Raw genomic sequence first — 24204 nt, forward strand, 5'->3', positions numbered from 1 at the left:
ACTCATGCACGCCACACACACACACACTGACCACAAACGTATGTGCGTCCTCGCCGCTGATCCGTCATGATGTCTCATTCCACCTCATTTCCTCAGACCCCTGCTTCTTTCTAATTGAGGCGGCAGCGAATACAATTATGGTGAGAATCATCCCGGACTGATGTGAGGACGGATTAACGGGATTAAGAAGATAATCTGTTGACCCTCTGGCCCCGACGCAGTATGAGGCTGGGAAGGCAATTTGAAGCAGAGAGAAGAGATAGGGGGGCTTTAATGAGCGGGCTGACGAAAGCCTCTGACCACCGAGAGGCTCGCTTGGCGTGCCGCTGGGGGATTACTTTCTGCAAGACTCCCCTCCACAATCGCACCTAACCCCTCACATCCGCCCAGCTGCCCACACACTCACTGCTGCTTCAAGGATGTTCAGGAACAGACCCGTGTGTGTGCTAATAGAGGAGGCTTCATCGTTAAAAAGCAGCAACATGGATTCTGTGTTGGTTTATATTGAATTTCTTTCGAATTAAGTTTGAATAATAAGGAGGAGGAGGTTTAGACATATGGTATGGATAAATAATCTCAGTTTCCCTACTTTTAAATTGCGAATTGAGCATTTCATCACTTGTAGGCTGACATAAATCATTCTGAATCAGTTCAGACTGTGTGAAATCGACAGTTACATTTTGAGGAAAACTGTCAGTTCCTGGAAACGACTTTAATGGTGACCTCATCCTGCACAAATACGCATAAACCAACTCATTTCCCACCCATCTGCCTGTCCTATTAAGTCTTCTCACCTTGAAGTAATATATATATTTTTTTGTTTTAGCGACATGGGGGCGGCAGAACAAGCTTATAAAACAACATTGACTTATTATTACCCGATAAAGGTGATATGGCTAACATGTTAGAAAACCAGCAACAGGTAGCATGCATCATTAGCTTCAATATGGATTCCCATTTGTCCTCGCAATGTTCACCAGCTTGTCGCCAACCAGTCCCAAAACAACATAAGCGTACACTGGAACTTTGTCGTATATGCGCTGTTTGGTTTAGGCAAGAAAACTACTGGGTTGGGTTTAAGAAAACATTGTGGTTTATGATAAAATTACTTTTTTACTTGAGTTACTTGACTTACAAATATTCGTAACTGCAGTTACATTATGTACGTACAACATGCTCTCACCGTAGGCTTTTGGTTTTCACACTTTGGACACCGACAGCGGTCTCCTGGGTGAAAGTCCGTTGCTTGTTTAACCCAACTGTCCATTGGCATCCATTGTTATAATACTTCCCCTGACTTCCTCCTTTGCTGCTGTAATAATTACTCCAATCACTAGAGGTAACTATAAAATTAAATATGGGTTGTAATAAGCTTCTTTCACACTCGATCTATATGGTCAAGTTTCTGAAGAGGACGGGCTGAGTTAAACTTTCGTCACATACATAACATCAAGAACATTTGTTGCAGTACCAAGCTGCGACCATAGCTAGAGACAAGTGTCCTCTAGCTATGGTTCTGGAAATGATTGGTGTGTCACCTGCACACAAAACTGGACTTTCATCTGTAAACTAATGTTATTTACGCAGATTGATGAGACTGGGTTGCATATCACACAGGGTCTTTAAACACTCAGTGTAATACAGTGAGACACCACATTATGTGAAACTGATATCTGCTGTGTGTGGGTTGTGGAATAAACCAAAACATAAATAATATTTGTTGGTTTTATGTGCGTGGCTAGAGGTCATAACAATAAAAAAGGCTCAGGAAAAACTTTTTATCCCGTAGTTTTAAAGCGCTGCATAATTGATGAGAAGGTCCGGACAGCTTAAAGTCCTAATTGTGGTGTTAAATTGATGACAAAATTACCCCATAAACTTTGTAAACAAATGAGTTTTATGGCTCCTCTGTGACCGAGGCTACTGACAGACTGTAAAAGTTTCTTATGGATGCAGTCAGAACAAAGTTTGCAGTGCAACACACCTACAGTGTACATAAAAAATATGCTTAGAGTAGACCCTGGCACTGAGTCATGTCCCTATGTCTTTCCTGCAAGAATATAAAAATACTGCACTGAAAGTGACATGAAGATAACCACCATCAGAAAGAAATTCAAACATTTATCAACAAACAGACAATATTTCAGTCTGACAAGGATCCTACTCAAGTTGTCAGTTCTGGTTTTGATCTTTGGACCGCAAGCGGGATTATCTTTTATCTATAGTCCTGCATGAAAAGTACATTTCAACATTTATTTCCACCATAAGACCTGTCAGGTACCATCCACGAGAAACCCTTTTAATTTAATAGCTGTGATACAGTTGTTGATCTGCGGCACTCTGGATCAATGGACTGAGATTAAAAATGATGTTTAATGGATGTTTGATGGGCTTAAGTGATGCTTTTTGACTTAAGCTGCAAATCATCTTCCCTTTGCTGTCTAACAGAACCGCCTAATAGCGCGGGAATGTAAGGTTTTCCTTCGGAATAAGATTTTCATCCTTTGACACATGTCTTGTACTTTTCAAAGAATAATAAGCGCTTAAAGTCCCCACTTGACAACATTAATAATACATCTACAGATTGGACGCTCTAAATTTATGAAGCATTGAATAATGAATCATAGCTTTTAGCAATATTTTTGCAAATGGGTGTCACACATGCTGCACCTGTGACGGCTAAGCTTTATAGGTAGTACTCTAAGTTTGCTCTAGTCTAAGACAGCTACCAGTTAAATACATTCACAACACAACATTTTTCTTTTAAAGGTCCAATTTGTAAGATAATTGATTGTTGGGTCACAGGCCCAACATCGAATTCTGACGCAAGGATATCAAAAGCTTTCAGGACATTTTTGTATTATGCCAGTGCCCATGAATGCAAATGATTAGTTAGCAAGTTAGCTAACTAGATAGCAAGCTAGTTTACATTAACGTTTCAATAGCCTGGCTAATCCAGGGGGGTTTATTTTCATTCTACACTATAAGACAAGTGTGATTTGCTAGTTTATTTACAACACATTATAACACAGAGGAGAGAGACAAAATCACACACATGGAACTGATAAGAGCGTGTTAATCCACTGGGAATCTTTCTACCACCCAGCTGCTGCTGCATAGCTTCTCGTCTGCCTTTAAGATCATTTTAAAGATTTAAATTTCAACCAGAAACTGCTTTGATGAAAGGAATTTGGAGCAGTCACATAGTAAGAGAAAACCACCGCCACCGCAATGCACTTCCCACAAGCATCTGTTTGTAGCATACACTACTCGCAGACTGTCCAAATACAATTAGCCAAGGGATTTGTAATTGATTTATGTGTGCGAGACACCACTGAGGATAGAAATGTTGAGGAAACTGAGTCGACTCCAAGATATCAGCCGGGCTGCTTTGCAGATTTGTAGTGCAGCCCAGCAGACAGATACAGCAGGTGCGAATGTGTGTTTCACAAAGACAGGGGAACAATGCGTGTGCCGCCTTTGGTTTTTATTACCAAGGGGTTCAGTGGTTCCTCTATCTGCTGTCCTCATTGTGTGCTGAATCAGGAGGCTGTCCTGGGGCTTTTCAATCACAGCCTGGCTGGAGCGACTTGTCTTCCCTGTTGGCCGAAGATAGGACTGAGTCACACGTTCCAAGGCCACGTTAAAGCTGAGCTATAAAGTGTTAAACAAGCCATTAGCCCCCCCTCGCACATGAGACACGTTAGCTTTTTCCTCTTTTATGCTTTCTGTCTCTCTCATAAACAAACACTCAAAAGTTGATTTAGTGCAGAAGCACTCACACTCACACAAACTGTTAAATGTTTACTTTACATGATTAGTTGATGTGAGCGTATTTGCACTCAGTTTGCTCTCTTGATCGCCTGAGATCCCATCAATATGGCTTTTTCCTCGTATCATGCATATTTGATTGCCTGCTGCTTGTTTGTCAGCTACTGTGACACTACAATGGCTCTTCGCATGTCACTTTTTCCCGTTTTCTTTAATTTAATACAACAACGCCACTGACAAGAAATATTTTCTTGCACTCTTTCTGAAAAACAAAATATTCCTTCTAAGCTGTTTACATGGCTAATGAAAATGAGTATTCTCACTTGGTTAGGGTTAGGAAAAGATCATGTTTTGGCTTTGGATGGCACAAACACAACTGCAGATGTCCCGACTACTCGTCAAAAACATAAGTTTTTCGTCGCCACAAAGACGGCTTGAAATTTTCCCAGTGGTTATATCCAGTGGTTTCACACATACAAACGTTGACACACTGTCTTGAACGGTGGTCAGCGGCTTGGCAGCCTTCTTGCCTGTCGCTCCACCACCATCTCTTCCATCTCCAATATAACGGTCCTGAATATCCAAATAGAAAATGCTGTTTAAATGGCCTATATCAAGTTCAGAATTTTAGTATACTCAGAAAAACAGTTGAATATTATACCCCTTTCACACAAGCACCCACTAACATCTGGCTTTTGGGGATTGGGAATAAGTACAATCAGCATTAACTAGGTGGTCATTTGACGTGGCGCAAGGCTATGACGCTCGTTGAAGTTGAGGACGCCGGCTTGTTACGTAACATTGTCAGTGGCTTCCATGTCTTTACCCGACCCTTGCCAGCTGCCCGTTTGGTACTGTGCATGTGCAACTCTCGACGGAGATGGAAAAGAAGCCAGATGTCTCACTCCTTTGATGAAAGACAAGTTTAATGTCTTCTGGATGTCTAATGAGATATGTGATTGGCAGCTTTCTGCTGTTTACTGTTATTCCAGCGCGTTTGTGATGATGAAGGGTTAGGGTTAAGGTTCTGGACACGCAAAAGCAAATTCCTCCACTGGAAATGGGAAAGGTGTAAATCGCTTTTTTACTGGTAAAACAAGATATCTTATTAAAGTACAGTCTTTGCAAACACCAAAATATTTGTATTGAATATATCGGCAAAATGTTTCATTGTCAGCATATTTCACTTTCTTATGTGTCTGGCAAAGCAATGTCATAGTATATGAAACAATTTTGGAGGCGATAGCTGCATGTTTTCACTGCTGTTGTTGAACTTTTCACCTGTTTGGATGGAGCTTTTTCCCCAAAAGTGAAATAGATGAATCCATCTATTTTGTTTTGTTTTGTTTTGTAAATATGTGAAATAACACAAAAGGTTAGAGAAGAAAAGGTGAAAAGCCACACTGCACAGATTCAGATTCCTCACTGTATTTTCTTAATGTTTTGGTTCAGTCTCCATAAACAGACTTGCTGAGGCTGACAATCTGAGCATGCTCTGAAGGGGACGACCATCTGGAAGCCCCTTCCAGGCTGACAGACATTCAATTTATCTAAGTCTACATCACTTTGGACCATTTACTGTATACACACAACTGAGCATGTGTAATTTTTCTGAATCAACACTGTTCCAGCAGCTCTGCTCTCTGTCATTTGCTTAAAAACATCCATGCACCACATTAATCATAATAATCCTGCTTTTCTTGCGTTGAATACAAAGTGTGTTTTGTGTCGGAGAAGTTGCTGAGGCAGGCATTTTTTACTTGTTTTTCACCGCCTCAATTTCAACAAATACACATTGTTTTCTTTACACTTGAGAGAAAAAAAAAACACTTAAGGCAATGATGTGCATAACTGTATTTGTTTCAAGGAAGTGCTCACTTTCATGCGACTTCATAATGCATAGTGTGGCATATTATCGAGGGAGCTGATGTTTTGACAAGCGACGTACACCCGCTCACTCCTCGCTTTGAGAGAAATTTATAAAAACGTGCCCTTTTCTTTGGGGAGATCTGTTGAGATGAGAAAACTGTTAATATATTTTGAAGGACAGAAACAAAGAGTGGCTGGCTTCCTCTTCCCTCTGGCATAGAACAGGTCAATACTCTACATGTGTGTACAATCCCAGAAGAATGAGCATGATATGAGATTTTTAGCGTGACTTTGACTTGTTCGTATTGGATTTGACTCTCATGGAAGAACACAATCTATTTGGCAAAACACCTGACACACTTTTCTTCATGTGTATCTTTAAAGTCTCCTGGCAGAATAAGAAGCCACTCATTAAACTGTCTATGTATCATCAAGATCCCAACAAATGTAAATACACTCCTTTATTCAGTTGTGGGAAGAGTACTTTTGTGCCTAAGTAGTCGGAATACAACTGAGTGAATATACTGAAAGGTGCCTGTCAGTGTTGGACTGTTATATAAGATAATATCAGTGGTGGACTCATGATGGTTTGGTGGCAGGGGTCGATAAAATGAAAACGGCACCACATGTATGCGGGGGCCCCCATCGCGCAGAAAGTCTTGATATATTTATAGAGAAGAAAGGGCACTTATAGCGTTTCGTCCACCATAAGGGCACCATCAAGGTCGCTTGATTATGTTTTACCTACAATAGGGGCATTCAAGAGGGGCACACTCTGCCCACCTGCATCCCCCCTGTGTCCACCAGTGGATATATTTAGCCAGTTTATATACTGTTGGTTGTCTCAAGGTTTCGTGTTTTATATTTTCATCTGTGAAGTGACAAAGCTGCCGTATAGATGTTGTGAAGTATAAAGTAGAAGAAAATTAATGTTCTCAGTTAAGTATAAATAAATACAGCACATTATGTAAACATAAATGTACAATTAGAAATGCCAAAAGGTGAAACTGCTGCTCGCTTTAACTTATCTTTCTGAAGTTAGTATTGATTGCGCAGTGTCATGGCTTTTTTAAAAAATGACACCATCCTCATATATTTTGGTTCCTTATAACCCTCGTTTGTCACAATGCCATTCGGTCTCCCACCAGGCTGGAATTTTCCTGAAAAAATGGAGATCGAATTACGGCACAAAGGAACCAAAACAGGAAGAGGCTTTCCCTGGTTGCTATCCACAGGTAATGGTGGAACGAAATGAAATAATTGTAGAAAAATAACCCTGTTGATGGAGGAGGCAAAAAAGGCGACGAGGGAGTCAAGGTTAAACAAGAGTGAACGGAAAGGCATTCACTCAATGGAGAGCACTCTGGTGTTGTGAAAGTCTGTTCCCTTGTTGATATGTGTTCGCCCTCACCAACAGGACTTCGAATTCAACATTCTTTCTGTTAAATTAGTAAGTAACAAAGCTGCCTTCTTATACAATACAACCGATGTTTACGCTGCCTTTTGAAAGCAGAGGTCAGGGTTCTGGGTCAGAACGTTGTTGTTTTTTTTGCTCTGGCCAGTATAGCCAGGCTATTAGCAGTAGCCATGTTGCAACAGCAGCGACAACAGTAATACCACAGGGAGACACTATAAAAGTAGATTCTTGTTAACGGCTGCCGACTGTATTGTTTTTATACAGCCATGACTGTGGCTACCGTTAGCTCAGTTAGCCGTGCAGCTAGCCAGACTACCAAGGGAGTGTTGGTGAAGCTTTGGACCTCTGGCAGAAAGAGGTTTTCAGGCCTGGGGGATAGCTGGTTAAGTTTCCTCACCGTCTGTTGATAAGTTTAGTTTTATGTTTGAACTAAAATTCTTACATATTGCACCTTAAAACAAACACATTTCAACCACTATACTCTTTAGTAGTTTACAGCATCGAAGTACATTATTTTCGGAAGGCTCGTCATGTGTTTGTTAATCTAAAATCCAAAACGCAAGCTTGTAACAGCAGCTCTCAAGAAGACATTTTGAAGTATAAGCTTTTTTTATTCAATGACTTACAAAATAGAATACTATACTTACATTAAAATTCATGAGCATTGCTCTCAGGCCACAGCGCTTTAGTGAATGTTCTTCCTCTCCACCACTGTATCTGGCTGTGGAAGATATTAATGGACTGTAACTTGAAATGTGTTGTGTTATTCTGCAGAGGTCACAGTCAGAGTGGAGATACTACAGTGTTGACAAGACTTGTGAGTAAGCAGGGCGATGCACATTTGTCCCGAGCTAATGTGATGAAAGCCATTTGTCCCCCACGCAATAAAATCGAAGGATGACTATGGATCACAGCGTGTTGACATCAAACATTGCATTTTTGCCACAGTGTTTGCTGAAAAATTGCAGCTCTTGTGCTAATGTAGGCGTTGTAATCGCGGGTCAGACATCGAGGCTTTGAACTGTTAAGTGCTGCACCACCAGTGAGTTTTGTAATAAACTTGAAGTAACATTGCGTCTTCATCACTCATCAGGGGGATGCTGCGTTAACTTGTTTAAGACCTCAACAATGAATTATCTGTGCATATTACTCCAGTGCGAAGGCCCCCTTCTTCAATACAGCCATTTAACTTGGTTGCTAGGGCAACAGGCTCGCTCGGGTGACAGCGGTGATGACGGAGCGATCGCTGACAGACTGACTTCAAGACAGGCCACAAGTTCTTCCACTGGTGCAAAACACTTAGTCTTTCTTCCCCGGTACAAAGGAAGCTGCATTATGCAATCCCTTGCAACAGTGAAGTGGCGCGTCCGTATCGATGACACGTTGGCTGTGAAATGGACTGTGGACTTAAAATACAGTTGGACAACGGCTGACAGCAGTAATTATGTTATTATTCATTTAAAGCAAGTGGAAAGTGTACAATTTTAAAGCAGTGTAAGGATGCAAATTATAGTTCTTTGCTGGTATATGAACACTTAGCATTCTGAAAGCATGGCGAGCCGACATGCTGTCTTCCTGGGCCAACGGTAATGTATTCGACCATCGCTATGATGGCATGAACGCAGTAGTAATCTATCCCAGTGAATGCTGCAATGTAAGTCTTGCATAAAGAGCGTTAAAGAGCACATATTTTACATCCAAAAACAGACAGAACTCTATATCTTCAGACCGGACCGAAGCACCCAAGGAAAACATGAACTCGGACACGAGAAGCACGCCGGTCCAAGCCCCGCATTCGCACTCAAGACCTTCTTGCTCCGAGCAAATGTTCTCTCCTCTTTAAACAAACTCGTTTTTATAAATGCCGAACAGTTAATGTCAAGAGTATTTCACACAGAGGTTGGATTGTTCTGCATTACGAGGTCTTTTTAGCCCCTTCTCCATCCTGTTAAAGGGCAGGTAGACGGTATACAGAGAAAAAACCTGAACTTTGCTATTTCGATGACTCCAGGAGCCGCGCTGTTTAAACAATTAAAACCATAAATTTGCACTGTTTCCGTCGAGGCAGCCAATTTTCACAGGACGAACAGAAGCCGAAGCAAAATTCACACTTTTACCTGTTCCAAAGGAGAAAACTGTGTGATTAACTTTCTTTTATAATGATCACACCTTTCAGCAAGTGGAGAAAGTGGAGGAAAAGGGGTCTTAATGCAGTGAGGCACTAAGATCTTAACTTGGGACCAAAAATGTCAGCTAAGTAATTGCATCAGTTTGAGATTAACTCACCTGGTTTTTCTGTTCAGCAGCGTTCTTCAGCGAACATTACAAGATAGAAAATACAAATCTACAGCCTGGCCTCGCTCGGAAATGATTGCCGGCCTCCATTTTCACACTATTTTCCAAGTTTCCACTTAGTTTGACCCAAATTGCACCATAACAAAATCCTGGAAGCCAACAACTCACCTCTAGATGGCTGTTAGGCAGGTTGTGACTTCTCCTTATCTGCCCCCCTGTTACCTTCATTGCATCAGTCTGCCCAGCGACGCGGGGGAATTACAGCCACGGAGAACTTTTGACACATGTCCGTTCGGAGCACAGCAATATGGGTCAAGTCTAGAGCTAAAAAATGAGTTGTTGTTGCCATGAAATGTAGCCCGGATAGAGCAGTACGGCTATAAATCCGTTCAGCAATCAAACATAATGTTTTCTCAGACTTATTAGACAAATCACTTGACATTTGGAGGGATGGTTCAAGTTTTTCTGGTTGGTAAGACTTTATATATAGACCCAGTATAATTATTTCATTATCACATATATCAGTTACATATATATCACGTCTTGACTAGGTGTTTTGTCAGTCTTAATTAATCACTTAATTTGCGACCAACAGGCATGCTTGCAAGGCTGAGAGCTCTAACTTGGACTCTGCATAAGGTGATAATCACTGCTGTTATATATCCAAGTACGTCAGAGCAGCTGAACTTTGTTTTATGAAGTGTTGATTAATTCTTTTAGTTTGAAACAGATCTTATTATTTCCAGTCTGTGGAGTATTTGTCCAGCAGATTACATGTTGATCAAGGTCTAGGGTCATGTTTCTGTTTTTTGATTCTGTGATTTCCTGTTTTACTTTGAAGCTTTTGCCCGCGTGTGTCGTGTGTCGCTCTTCATTTCCTCCCTCTGTGGGAATTTCCTGCCCTTTTTCTACTTTCACCTGTGTCTTGTTTGTCAATCAGCACTGTGTGTATATGGTCTGTGTGCTCCTTGATGTCTTTGTCAGTTCGCCCTGTGTTATCCACCTGTTTCACCTGAGCCTGTTGTATTCCCCAAGCCTGTTGTAGTGTCCTCCAGTGTCTCCCCGTGGTTTGTGTCTTGCTCATCGTGTTTTTTCCTGATTTGAACTTTCAGTTTTACTTTGTTTGAGCTTTGTGTTGCTACTTGGATTTTTGCCATTTTACACTTCTTGGTTTTTGGATTTTTCAGCTGTTCATTAAAGCTTGTTTTTAGTTCCAACTCCTGTTTCCTGTGTGTTTCTGCATTTGGGTCCACACCATTTTACCGAAACGTAACACTTACCCTGCCAACAGGCATGCTTGCAAAGCTGAGATCTCTTACTTTTACTCTGCATAGGGTGATAATCACTGCTGTTACATATCCAAGTACATCAGAGCAGCTGACCTTTGTTTTATGATGTGTTGATGAATTTTACCTGAACGTAACACTTACCCTGCCAACAGATCTGTCTCTTGTTACTTTCTATTCGTTTACAATTTAATCCTGTATGTTAAGGAAGACATTGGTATTGATACAAAAATATAAAGTGGCTACATGGCTAGTCTGGTGTCTCTGGAAGCCCCGAAAATAGCACCATAGCTTTTAGCTTGGCAGCTACAGTGAGCATTTCTGCTTGAAAAAGGGTGTAAATAATGTCAGAAAGTTGACATCAGGAGGGGTCAGGGATGGTTGGGCAGTTAATTCATTGAGCTTTCACCCAGGTGACCAGGGTTTGAGTCCTGTGTGAAGGACACAACCTCAGTGGTGGATAACCAGCTAGTTTTGGTGCCTAAACCTAACCAAGTATTCAGGTGCCTAAACCTAACGAAGTAGTTTAAGTGCCTAAACCTAACCAAGTAGTTTTGGTGCCTGAACCTGACCGAGGACTTCTGGTGCCTTTTATTTTAAAAATACAACTGGGCGTAGCGTAGGTCCATGTCTAGGGTCTCAACTCCTTCTACACTGATAGCCTTGGTGGAAATTTCAGGAGCACAGATCATGCTAATGGTCAAGTCGTGATCGACAGGTGGTATTCATTCGGCTGATATAATCGATTTGGTGAATCTAGCTTGGAGCAAATCTCAAAGTGAAAAGTTGCGGGATACGAAAACGTACATCCACTTGGGCGTATCCACCTTATTCACATGGAGCAACGTTTTCTCACTTAACTTGTTTGCAAGGACTGAGATATATGTACTGCTATTCCTAGGTGGTTGGTTCAAGGGGGCCAGAGCTGAAAGGGACCCAAAGAGGGCAACCAGAATTCCTAGATGCACCCCTGCTTAAGATATCCCCCCCCCTTTAACATGTTTTAAATAACCCAATGAAGTCATGCAGAAACATAAAAAAAGATTTGATTCCCCCCTCTTCTTGTCTGTTTCCTCATCAAACGATTTCCAGCAGCCAGGTCTGGAGAGAAGTGATGCTGGAGGGGGGGTCCTCAGCGCAGAGGCAGGCGCGGTGGACGAGCGGCGAGCGGGAGCGCGCGTATAGGAAGGAAGGGAAGGAAGGAGCTGAGGCAGATCAGTCGCCAGCGGAGCCCAAGACGGCGGATGAACGGAGCCGAGCGTGTGTGTCGCCCTTGTCGTTTTTTACAGCAGCTGAAAGCAGCGTCCGGCAGCCCGAAACCTGCCCGAAAATGATGCTCAAACTCGTCCATCTCCTCGGGGTGCTCGTCTGCGGCAGCCAAGGTAGGGATGCGCTGGCGAGTGCGTGAAACCCTCGAGCTTGGTGACTTTGTGGACAAGTTGTGTGTATGTTTTTTCTTCTTTTTTTTTTTTTTTGCCATCGTGATCTGCAGCAGGCAGAGAGAGGGGAGAGCTGGGGGAGATTGGCATAGGGGAGGAGAGGGAGAGAGAGAGAGGGGTGGATTGTTTAACTGGACGTTATTTTGTAGTTGAGGCACGTCTTGGAGGGGCCAGAATGCTTTCTTACTGAAAAGGGGGATTATGATGGGGTCCCCCTTTTTTTTTTTTTAGGGGTGGGTGAGCTGTTGACACACTCTGTGCTCTCCGGACTGAAACTGTTGTCTTCATCATATTCTTTAGTTTTTCAATCCTTTGGAAAGGACTGTGTTGTGTTTTTCCTCTGCTCCAAATCGACGCTGAACTTCAATTTGGCATCATACATGACACAGTCAGAATCGGACCACCGCCTCTCCCGCACTCTCCGGTCCACTCTGCCTCGCTGCACACTGTAGAAACATACAGTAGATGTGAGATCCGTCTTCTTCTCCTTCTTCTCCCCCCTCACAGTGTCTGCGTCTTGTGCGCAGGCTGTGCATGGCGCGACCGGGCCCCGATGTGCGGGGCGCAGGAGTCTGAAAATCCTCCGGAAAAGTTTGGAAATATGAGCCGCATTTTTGTGACAGCAGACTGAGCCTCGCGTTGATTTTTTTTTTTTTTTTTTTTGAGGGGTGGGGGGATGTCGTGTGCGCGGCGCACCTTGGTGTGGAGGGTGGCGAGGGTGGGCTCCGGTGCGCGCCCATGTGTGTGCGTATGTGTGGATGGAGAATGAACATGTTAGTTGGGTGACCGCCGATTGGGAGCGTCACATGCGTGTTTGCTGTGCAGCCTCTCATTTACCAGTAATCTGTTTTCTTAAAGCGGAGAGAAATGATTATCTGATCTCTCTCAGCACTAATCTACACGCGTTTGAGGCAGGATTTCTGTAGTCCAACAAGTTCATTTGCATCGAGGACGAGATGGGTTATCTCACCCCTGAGGTGTGATTTAAAAAAAACAAAATGTCTCAAGACTAAGGAAAAAAAACAACAAAAAAAAGATAAGAAAGAGAGAGTGGATGGGTTTTTCTTGCAGTGTGGCCACGCTGGGTTCCTGGCGCACAACGGCAGGTGGGGGTAGAGCGCTGCAAAGTGCTGCCAAGAGTGAAGCCACATAAGCCGCCGGTCGTTAGAGCATGTTGCATCTCATCCAGTCACAGTCCTTCAAGGGGTCCCAAAGTGAGAGAAAAAAATGGAGAGGCATAGATGTATTTTTTTAGTATGCTGCACATAAACCCAGTTTGAGGTGTAAAAATGACCATGAATTTTAACAACAGGCCCCTCTGACACTACTAATGTGTGATTGTAGCACTTGTCCAAAGGACATTTGCATAGCATTCAGAGTCAAGCTGTGGCTGTGGTGTGGAGATTTCTGGGACAAACTTCAGCCAATGGGAGTGCTTAAAGGGGCTCTGTGTGGTTTTGGAGAAGAAATTAAAACTCGAGAGGAAATAAAATGAGTATTTACTTCCTCTACAACTGAATAAACGAGCTGTTCTCAGAGGATAATGAGGTCCCCAGGACACTGCTTGAATAGGAGATTATGTTGTCCTTTAAGGTCAGTTTGTTTATTTAGGCATAAAAACAACCAGTCATCCGTGATCCCCAAAACTACGTAGTGCTCCTTTAAATGGATGTTTTGCAGCAGACCCTGAAATGAAACATCTCAAGCACACACAGATTAGATGCTTCAGGCCACCTCGACGCGATAACAGGAGTGGAGGTTACTGGCAGTTCATATATCCGCCCCTACGATGGAAACTACTGTCATGATCAGCGTCTTTTGGGCTGGAGTGATGACACAGGCTATACTGTTCTCAGACCTAAACTGGAATATTCATGGCTTTGTTTCTTACCCTTTGTTGCACGAGTGTTACATCACCCCCGCCAACCAATTTCCATTCTTATACGGTGCTTTTTACGTGATAGCAGCGTCCACATAAAATTGACCTATTAGGCGATGCAGAGATCCTGCTGTAATGTGAATAATAAGGCTAATTTTGAGTTGAAGGGCATGTTGCTGGAGCTGGAGAGTAGGATGCTGAGCTCTTTCATCAGTGTGTGGCCTTGGAGCATGACGCTAAAGCGTCAATGAAAGGACAAGAACCAGAAATCAACACTTCATGACCACAGATGGAGAGAGTCTCCTCTGGGTCCTGAAGGAAAACATTTGCTTTTTGAAGTCCCCAGCTCACCGTCTACCCCCTGCACTTGAGTATGCATCCTTGAAGGTTTATGTATTTGGCTTTTACCGATGCTTAGTACAATGAATTATATGCTTGCTTGGGCTCACCCGGGACTCGCCGATGTGATGTTAAGTGGCGTAATTAAGATATTTCGCTGTATCTCTGGGGGGAAATGTCAGTGGCGCAGGGTTTAAAAGATTTATGCCCCTGCGCTTAAGTGTCTCTCATTGCACCCTGAGCCCGAGCTTAAGAGTGTGTGCGAGGTTTGCTTACATCCTGTACTGCTTTATGTACATGCTCACATGAGTGATTGTAAATGCAGGGGCACACATTCACACTGTACTCAGCCTCAAACTACACGGATGAGTCGCTGGGTAAATATTAATGAGGGTAGCACAGTTTTTTTTTTTTCTTTCTCATAAAATCGCACCACTAGTCTTGCGAGAAGCGTTTTCCATAACCCCAAAAGTTTCCCTCTATCTCCCGCCATGCTGATGACTTGATCCAGGAACAATGCTGCACACGGTTCTTAACACCATGCAACACCGGTCACAAACTCCCATTAAAGACATGCAAAGCTGTTCACAAAAGAAATGGCCTGTGTCTCGGTCCTGCAAGGTGAAATTGATTGCATTATTTGATTAATAGACTAGGACGGAGAGCATACATATAGAGAGCCAGTGTATATATGAAAATGGAATCGCCCCCTCGAGGCAGCCGCATATGAGAAATCAATTTAAGGAACGACTGGAGTCAGCAGGCCTCTGAATTGTACAAAGGGCAATCTCAGTGTTATGGATATGCTATTTATTTGCCCGCAAGCTTTTTGATTTCTCATGTGTGCCCTTTAGCACTCGATCCGCCGAGTTCAGGCCTTAGCATTGAATTTGTACGCTGCATATAAGACAGGAGGAGAGTGTTAAAACCTAAACACCTGGATACACGAGCAAAGCACCACCAGAGATCAGTGCTGCAGGGTTGTTGTCAACCGGCAGAGAACGAAATGGCAGATATAAGGGCCGAGAAGGAAATGAGCAGTCGTTTTGACACATGACTTCGCCATATATTTTTACTTCCTACCTGCATATGCTCCAGTCTATTTCCAACCTCCACTGTTAAATTATTAAAGAGTAATAACAGAGGCTGTGTGACTAAAACTCTGCCCAAATGCCTCGTTTCAGCAGTTGCAGGGAGTCCATGTATATTTCTCTTAAGTATCCTCATCAAATGGATTACTGAACGTGGCAACCAGGCAATGGGGCTCAGGGAGCACCTGGATCAGAGACTCTGTTTGATGTTGATTCTTGTTGGTGAATCAGACAGCTACAAAGAGACTAAACGACTACAAAGAGACTAAACGACTACAAAGAGACTTGAAACAACCCCGAGAGATGCAAAATAACAATAGCAAGACTCAAAACAAGGACAAAGTGACAACAAAGAGACGCAAAACAACTACAAAGAGACCTAAAAACAACCCCATGAGATGCAAAAATAACAACAAGAACACAATGACAGAGACAAAAAATGACCACAAAAAGACAACAACTACAAAGAGATCACAAAAAGATGCAAAATTACCACAAAAAACTATTACAGAAACACAAGATGACTACAAAGAGATGAAAATGACCGCAACAAGGTAGAAAACGACCAAAAAGAGATGCAAAACAACAACAAGGAGACACAAAATTACCACAAAAAACAATTACAGGTCATAGACAATCTTGACCAACAGGCCAAAAAGAGACACAAAATGACCACAACAAGGTTAAAAACGACCAAAAACAGATGCAAAACGACCACAATGAAATATTGAATAGGCTTGAAAAAGACCAAAAAGAGACACACAACACAGAACGAAGTCCACTGGAAAGTTTAGAGGTCGTCTTCAGTGCAGTCCCTTGCTTAAGAGTTGCTTGACAGCCTCTGTGTACAAGCTGTACTGTCATCAGCTCACTGCTTGGTTAACAGGATTAGTATCAGGGATTTAGAGAAACTGTGTGGCAAATGTGTTCTTACTTATTTGTGGACGTATTGTCTGGTAATGTCACATTTTGGGGCTTTTAGGTAACTTGGGTTGTGGCGGAGGTGCCGAGGGGAGAGATGACTTTCCCACAACAAGCTCCAGTAGGCGGCTCGGATTTAAAATAAACCTTTAGTTAGTACGGGAGGCTCGGAGCAAAAACAGCAACATGTTCAACAATGCCCTCTGCCAACCTCAGTCTATTTTTCACTCAAATTACCCATTATTATCATGGAAGTGACTAATGTTCTCCTCGGGGAGTCTCCAACCAGAAGCCAAGAAAATGTAAGCAGTCGGGGTCCTCTTGTAGGAAGAGTTTGGCACTCAATATATTCCATATTCTGAATCCCAGAAAGAGAAAATTGGGAAGGATGGAGTGAGCAGTGATACGATTTATACAGAGGCAGGAAGGGAAGAAGAGATTATGTTTAAAAATTCATTCAATTCAAGTGAATCTGATTGCATCTAGTTAAATTGCATTGCCAGAGATTGAATCAAACTCTGTGGAGTTACACTGTGCCAAAATTAATAAAATGTAATTGAATCCTGTCGAGATGGAATCAAATTAGGCCAGAGTGACGTGATTGGAGGTGGCAGCTGCTGCATGTTGCGGTGTGCGCCTGCGGGTTTGTCTACTGTTTTACATCAGTTTGGTGCTAGCCAAGCAGGAGACCCTTTGGCTCCCTGCGTATGTGTGTCCTGCCAGTCTAAATGCCAGTCTAACTAGCAGGCTAATAGGCAGAGCCAGGATGCCAGGGTGACAACAGAATCAGTGGGCGCTGTGGCTGCAGACAGATGGATGGAGGAAAGCCTCCCTCCCCTGCTGCTTAGTTTATATGTGAAGCTCCTGCATGGGACACATAGTCACTCACTTCACAGAGTAGACGACCCCTCACGGGACGCCGCTCCGTTGGTCTGGGGCTTGCATTTGGGTCTGGGCACCGGAACGCATGATCAAATGAAGAACAGAGGGATCGGAGAAAATAGCAGAAGAGCTTCTGAGGCCCGCCAGTTTGGGCTGCGCTTTTTGAGTGACCCACTTAAGCCGTATATATATATAACTACACTGAAGCCTCTTGGTTTTCCTCACAGTGGTGTAAACCATAGGTGAAATATAAATTGCAGAAGACCTTTTCTATGATGTGATTTTTTGCAGTTAGAGTAGTTTCAAAAGTTGAAGTTGTGTAACCCTAAAAAGTTTGATTCATCAGGAAAAAAACGAGCACAACCATGAAATTTGTAAAAAAGAAAATTCAAATATATGTTTATTTTGTTCACTTCTGATGTTAAATTAGTTGAGCCTGTCATTTTAGCTGTTGCAAGAACTCTCTGAGCTCTTTGAAATTACCAACCACTCGCTGTATCTTCTTGATATGATATAACTTGTTTACTTATTTAAATGTATTCATTCTCTGATAAAAGCAGCATAGTCTGGCAGCGAAATGGGCAAAAACATTTCCTCACAATCCTTCCTTAAAGACAAACTGCATGGATACCAGTCTTATGAATCATTATTATCTCCATCACACACACACACATTGCAGTGTATGAAATGTAGCAATTAGTCATCCTTTGGTATAACACATTTGCGGGCATTGAACAGCCAAGAACACCAAGGTCGGGTCTGAATTTGCCAAATTAAACAAATAAGTCACACGTTGGAGGAAACCTCACAAACCACTTTACTGCTCTCTGCCTAGTCATTTCACCTTGCATAACATTGCACCAAGCATCAGGCGTTGCTTGGATTTGGGGGAGTTTACACGTTACACTTTTGGAAAAACCTTCTGGAGATGTGTATCGTATTCCTCTTGCATACATATGGCCGGACTCACCAAAACCGACATCCAGGAATTGGCAGCAACGAAGGTCGACTGTTGAGTCACCTCCTTTGTTTTGGCTAAAACGCTGCATCGCTACATCGCAAAGACTACATGCGATGGTGCCAGTTGTCTGTATTCGTCATTCAAAAAGGGAAATCAAAAGACTCTACCTACCCTTTTCACACCACTATCGTGAATATAGCCCCCAGAGTTAGGGTTACAATTAATTTGGTGTTGAAATCATAAATAGTCGGGTTCAGGGGGCTGACGGCCTGCCTGGTGTTTCTAAAGCACACTGTGTTGTAGAGTTGTCACAGTTCTTTCTATACCTACTGTACCATGTCAGTGTAAATGAGCTAAACATGCAATAACTTGGGTACAGCCTTTTATGAGTGAAAAAGAAGTTGCCTGCAGGTGAGAGCTTTTCTGAAACTGGACAAATAAATTGGAATGGTGAACAGTGGATAGGCACAGATACTGGTAGTGTAAGAGGCTGCACAGTGGATGCACACACAGAAATAATAAAAACCTTTTCATGAGTCATCATTAGAAAGGACTTTTTCAGGGAAGCGGATGGATGCACTGCAGCAGGTGAAGCACAGTGGAGTGAGCGCCAGCTCACTGACAGATGAAATTTTGACTCAGAAGGCAGGAAGATGGACATAGACGGATGACAGGACTGGGTGGCTGGATGACAGACTAACAGACAGTTGAATGTGCGAGTGTAGTGACACAGATAGAACCATAATGAAAAGGAGCTATCTATTGACAGCCAAAGAACAATATTTTTCATCCTCTTCCTGTTGGATGTGGGCCATGCGTGAAGTGAGCATTAGTTAGTGCTCACCCACAGAGGCTGCTGAATGTCTATGTGGTCCATCACTGTGATTGAGAATTGGACCAATGCTAATTGTGGCTGTGCTGGCTGGCAGATAGTAATGAAAGAGAGGCACAGGCTTTTGGAAACACCTGACAGTGTGGTGAGATGAGCCGGGGTGTGGCCTTTATCAAGCATTCTTAAATAGCTTACATGCAGGATATTGGATTGTTCATGGTATTTAACCTCAACACCTATTTACGACTAACTGATGTACGTCTGTAGCACAGTTTCAAAAGTGCCAAAAACTGGAACTGAATGTCAGAGGCTTCTGTCTTGTCAGACCTGTTCTTTGTTCAGATTGTTCCTGTTACTGAAAACGTCTTTTCAGTTTCTGTTGTGGCTGTCTAGACATTATTCAACAGAAAGTTTGGAGCTTTGTAGAAACATGCTTTTGAATTTCTCAAAGTAATGTCTTGGAAAATTATTTTGTTGTGGTACCAGAATCAAAAAAAAGCTAAATGACAATTCAATGACGAGCTCTGTTGTGTTCAAGAAAACTGCCAGATACAATCAAAGGCTCAGGAACAGCCACTAAATGGACCAACTGTTAGGGCTGGGTATCCAATTTGTAAGAAAGTCTCGTTCAGACTCAAAAATAACATCAACAATCTTACAAATATGACCTTTAGGTAATACCCAGCCATGAAATTGGATGAAATAATTGCACTACAAGGTCCATTTAGTGGCTGTCCATGAGCTTTGATTGCATCTGACAATCTTCTTGAACAGACAGAGTTTTTGTCATTGAATTGTAAATGCATACATTTCAATCTTTGTCTTTACACTTGAAGGACTTCTTGAAAATTGAGATTTAAAGTTTATTCCTCACTTTTGAACCAACAGCTGATAAAACAATCGGACCACAACGTCCAATTAGCAGCATTTGGATGCTTTCGATCGTATAACAAGATCCGCCATTGTATTTTAAAGCTGAAAAAGTGATTTCAATTTTTCAAGCAATTTAAGGACAACCCGTCCTTGTTGACTGTGAGATGATTGAGATAGAGTTTCAAACACCCAGGGATTGTATAATTCTCTCAAGCCTTAGAGGAATATGTGATCCATTTTTGTTTTCAACGTATTTTCCGAGCGTTTTTGACTTCATGTTTGATAAGGAGGCGACAGGAAATGCGTTACGAAAGGGAAGATGACGAAGGTCTGCGGATGCACTCAAACTGCATCTTATTCCCCAAGGCCACCGGGACAAACTTGTTTAAAGCCAAGATAATAACATAATAGCAATCAGTAGATAAAATCAGCCCTTAAATCAAGTGGCAGGGGAAAATGAAACTAAAAACTCTGCTGAAGATGTTAACTAAATGTGAGCCGGTCTCGCTCATCGATGGCATCACCTCCTGTCTCCTGTTTTCCTGCTTGCATTGCAGTCTGAGTTCTCCTCGGGGCTTACAGTATTAAATGATCTTCTGCTGTAGTTTTTTGGCTCTGTATCTATCATATTTCCTTGTATCCATTTATCCACCCACCCATTCAGACAGTGGGCTCTTGGCTTGTCATCCCTGCTGGTTAATTAAGCCAAATTGTGATTGATGGACTCTCAAGTGAATAGTGTGTGGTCCCGTTGTTGACCCGCCCAAGGAGATCAACCCAGCTGTCAATCACAGCTCTCACCGGTCTCGTGACAGGGGCAGGGAAAGAGTCTGAAACGTTGGGGTGATATCCCGGTTTAAACCCCCTCTCAGTGGTATTTCCCAGCATCAAGATGACTTTAGGTTGTCCAGCGTCCTTGCGGGACTGCTGCTGCTTGGAAATGATGCAGAGACCATCTTGAAAAGGGATCAGTCTTCTCAGATTTCTTGCCTGGTGGCCAATATCCTTGTTTAGGGGAGGCAGCACTTGATGAGGAATAGATGAGAGAGAAAGACGGAGGAGGAAGAGGAGGGGGAGGAGGAGGGACACTTGAGATGTGTTCGTGGTGCAGCAGAATAGCTCGCAGTGAGGCCAAACAGTCTCTGCTCTCCTGATTGCCTCTCCATGCCAGACAATCTTCAAACGGAATCTCCTAATGCAATGTGGGCCAGCTTATTTTTGTTTCTATCTCTTCTCGTTTGACTCCTCTCTTTCTGCTGTTTTTTTTCCCCCTCCCATTTCTTCCTCTTTTCATGTGCTCGCTCCGTTTCGTGGTCCTCCCACACGAGTCTCATCACCAGCGTCTGTAGTGGGGAGATATCCTGTTCTCCCCCTACGTGGGAAGCTTTTCAAGAGGCACCCGTGCTTAATGGTATTTGCTCGGGAAGCTAATGATGTTTGTTGTTCTGCTGCTCGATATAGTTATAAACACCTATGGATTTTGTGTTACTTAGCTCTCTTCTGCACAACAGCAGTCAGGAATTTTCAACTAGCTGTCTCAGGGTTGTTCCGTCAAGCGTGTTATTACGTCTCAAAGTCATAACGATCGTTTTGCGAGCACTCAGAAGACGCACCAGGCAAATTGTAGGCGTGTTTTTAATTACTTTCCATATCTGCATAACTTTGATTCATTCCTCGCTGGCCTGCTCCCAATGTGGGCGCTGTGGGATTGCTGTCTTCCCGCCCACAATGCGCAGAGTTCCCAAGGACGCCGTTCCACCATGGGAATACACAAAGGATCTCTCCGTAATTAAAGAACCTGTCTTGACTTAGATCGGATGTTTACTGAAGCGCTGGCACTCCAAGTGAAATAAGTTTCCTCACGTGTCAGTCCCAGCCCTTCCTCGCCTTTGAAATCACAGGGTCCCACATGAGACACCCAGCTGAGGATATTTTTGGATCGACTTCACTGTCCTACCTACCAAACCTTGTTTTTTGTCTCCTGTTAAGAAGCCGCGTGTTCACAGACAACCTAATCTTAGTAATCTCCATTCGTCAAAGCCACATATGACATGTTGTCGCGCTGTAATTGGACTTTCTTCATGTCATTTGTGAATATTTAGAGGTAGAGAAAGTGCAAGAGTGATGCTGTAAGAAGTTGATGAGGAAGATTTGTGGAAAGGGTTCCTGCATTGGGCCGTTCTTTCATGTGAATGTACATGCTGCAGGGCATGAGTCCTAAGAGAGGCTTGTGATCTTGTGCATCCACGTATGCCTTTGTAGCCAGCAGGCTCTTTTTGATAGAGCCAGCTTGTAATGAGCTCCATAGTGACCAAAACACCAGGAAACAAAGATTGCTTCTATATGATATGACATGCAAGTCAGGAATCAAGATCAGTTTCCTTACAGTTATAGAAAACTCATAAAACTCTACCAGCGCTACCTGGTTCACTTGAAATTCCTGTTTTTGTGGTTATACTAGAACACGGACTTCATGACAGAACCAGATTAGATTTCTCAGAGCATGCTACGTTGTAGGAACAGAGCGTATTCCAGTTAGCAAAAGCCTGTACATTGCTCCAGGAACCAAGATTACTTTTATTTCACGCTGCTTTTCATCCATCCTGGTGAGTCGGGAGTAGGCGACCAAAGAAATGATAGATCGTCTCGGCACTTGAGGCGAAAGCCACCGCCGCGGCGGACGCGGAGAAACATTGCCGTGCAGCTCCTCAGTCAATAAGCAACAAGAAGCTCTGCTGGAAGCTGCGAAAGGGGATGCAGCACCGGCTGTGGCAGCTCTCTCCCCAAGGAGGCGGCCTGAGCCACAAATTAATAGAGCGCTCCCACATGATCGGGGAGTTTCATTTGGAACCGTCACGCTACATAAAGCCCCACAGAAATGAGGAGTACACTGAGGTCCCCGTACACTTCCCCAAGAGTCCCCAAATAACCTGTGTGATTGTAACACTGCCCACTTCTCCCCCACCTTTGCACCTCCCTCCTTGAAACTCCAGGGCAAGGCTTTGCCCACGCTCATCCTGGTTCAATTACCGCAACTCATTGTCTCCTTTTTCTTCCCTTTCAAAGCGTGTCACACATCCTGTCGCCCCTGTGGTTTGCAAGCAGCTCTTCGAAACATCCCAAAAATACTTCTTCAATAACAGCGATGGTGCTCAAAGTGCCATAAAAGAATCCAGACTGATAATGATTAAAAATTAAAAACATGGGAAAATATTTTAATTTCATCGAGCTGCCCCGATTTGTTGACCTGCAGTTTTTAAGCTCGTCTTAACATTTCTGCAAAACTCATTTGACAGCAGCATGAAATCGTAAGTGACGAGCGGTGGCGAGTGGTGTGCCCCTGAGGCCCGCTCCACTCTTATCATTATCTTTGCAATGCCTGAGATTAGACACAGCCACCAAGTCTCTCACAAACAGCGTGCCCCAGAGCGAGGATTAACACAATGAGTAATCACTCAACTCACTGGACACAAAACATACAGTACTGATTCATAAGTTGTCACAAAGTCTGCTTAATAAAAATTGGCGTAGAGGATTTGCTTCTGGCGTAACATCGTATACGACTATATGTTTGGAGAGAATAACCCCATTATCATTTTGTCTCAGTTTAACAATTTGCACAATAGTGGCTTCAGGAAACATTACAAATAGAATATTTAAGTTTATTTTTAATGCCTGGCATGTTTCAGAAACCACTTTTCTTTATGTGTGTACAGCGGATAATGATGCGTCAGCAGGAGCAGTCTTCAATTATTAGTGAAATGTCTATTTTTAGCTGTGCTAGCAGCCTGGTTGTGTGGATGGGAGTGTTGGTCAGACAGTAGGTTTGTCCACCATTTTGCTCCGGACTGAAATCTCTTTCTAACAAATGGATTTCCCTGAAATGTTGTACAGACTTTGACGATCCCTTTAGTTTTATTCTAGCACTGCCATCAGGTTGACATCTCAAGGTTCAAGGGTAATTTATTTATCATTTTACAACATCAACACAAACTATTGTATTGGGTGGAGTATTGAGGATGAATTGAGGAGACTCACAGCTTTTGCCAGATGGCAGCAGGGTGAACAGACTGTGGCTGGGGTGGGTGTTGTTTTTTTGTTATTAGGGAAATTTCTCCAACTCCCTCTACCCTGCAGGATGAATTGTAGAAACTTTGGTGATTACATGACTTTTCCTTCGAGCGTCACCAGCAGTTCAACCTTTAAGTACTTCCTTTTACATGATGGACTTCCCAAAATCCAGCCTCAGATGACCTTTATGTTTGGTGCTAACATGCTGACATTAGCATGCTAACACATGGAATTAAGATGGGGAACATACAATCTCTGACAGGGGCCCGGACTAACTT

At 43.0% G+C, this 24204-nt stretch overlaps 1 protein-coding gene across 4 annotated transcripts in view; it reads left to right on the plus strand.

Moving 5' to 3' along the window:
• Positions 1-24204, plus strand: part of ncam2 (neural cell adhesion molecule 2) — a 327503-nt gene that overhangs the window by 19309 nt on the left and 283990 nt on the right. For 2 of the 4 annotated variants that reach the window (XM_084347060.1, XM_084347062.1), the window contains exon 2: positions 11731-12020. The exons of 1 other annotated variant lie outside the window; for it this stretch is intronic. In XM_084347060.1, the coding sequence (XP_084203186.1) occupies positions 11731-12020 (290 nt within the window). The remainder of the gene's footprint in view (positions 1-11730; positions 12021-24204) is intronic. One more of the 4 variants, XM_084347061.1, reaches the window with a different exon arrangement.

This window comes from Pagrus pagrus (assembly GCF_965226575.1).
Source record: "Pagrus pagrus genome assembly, chromosome: 24".
NCBI classification, from domain to species: Eukaryota; Metazoa; Chordata; class Actinopteri; order Spariformes; family Sparidae; genus Pagrus; species Pagrus pagrus.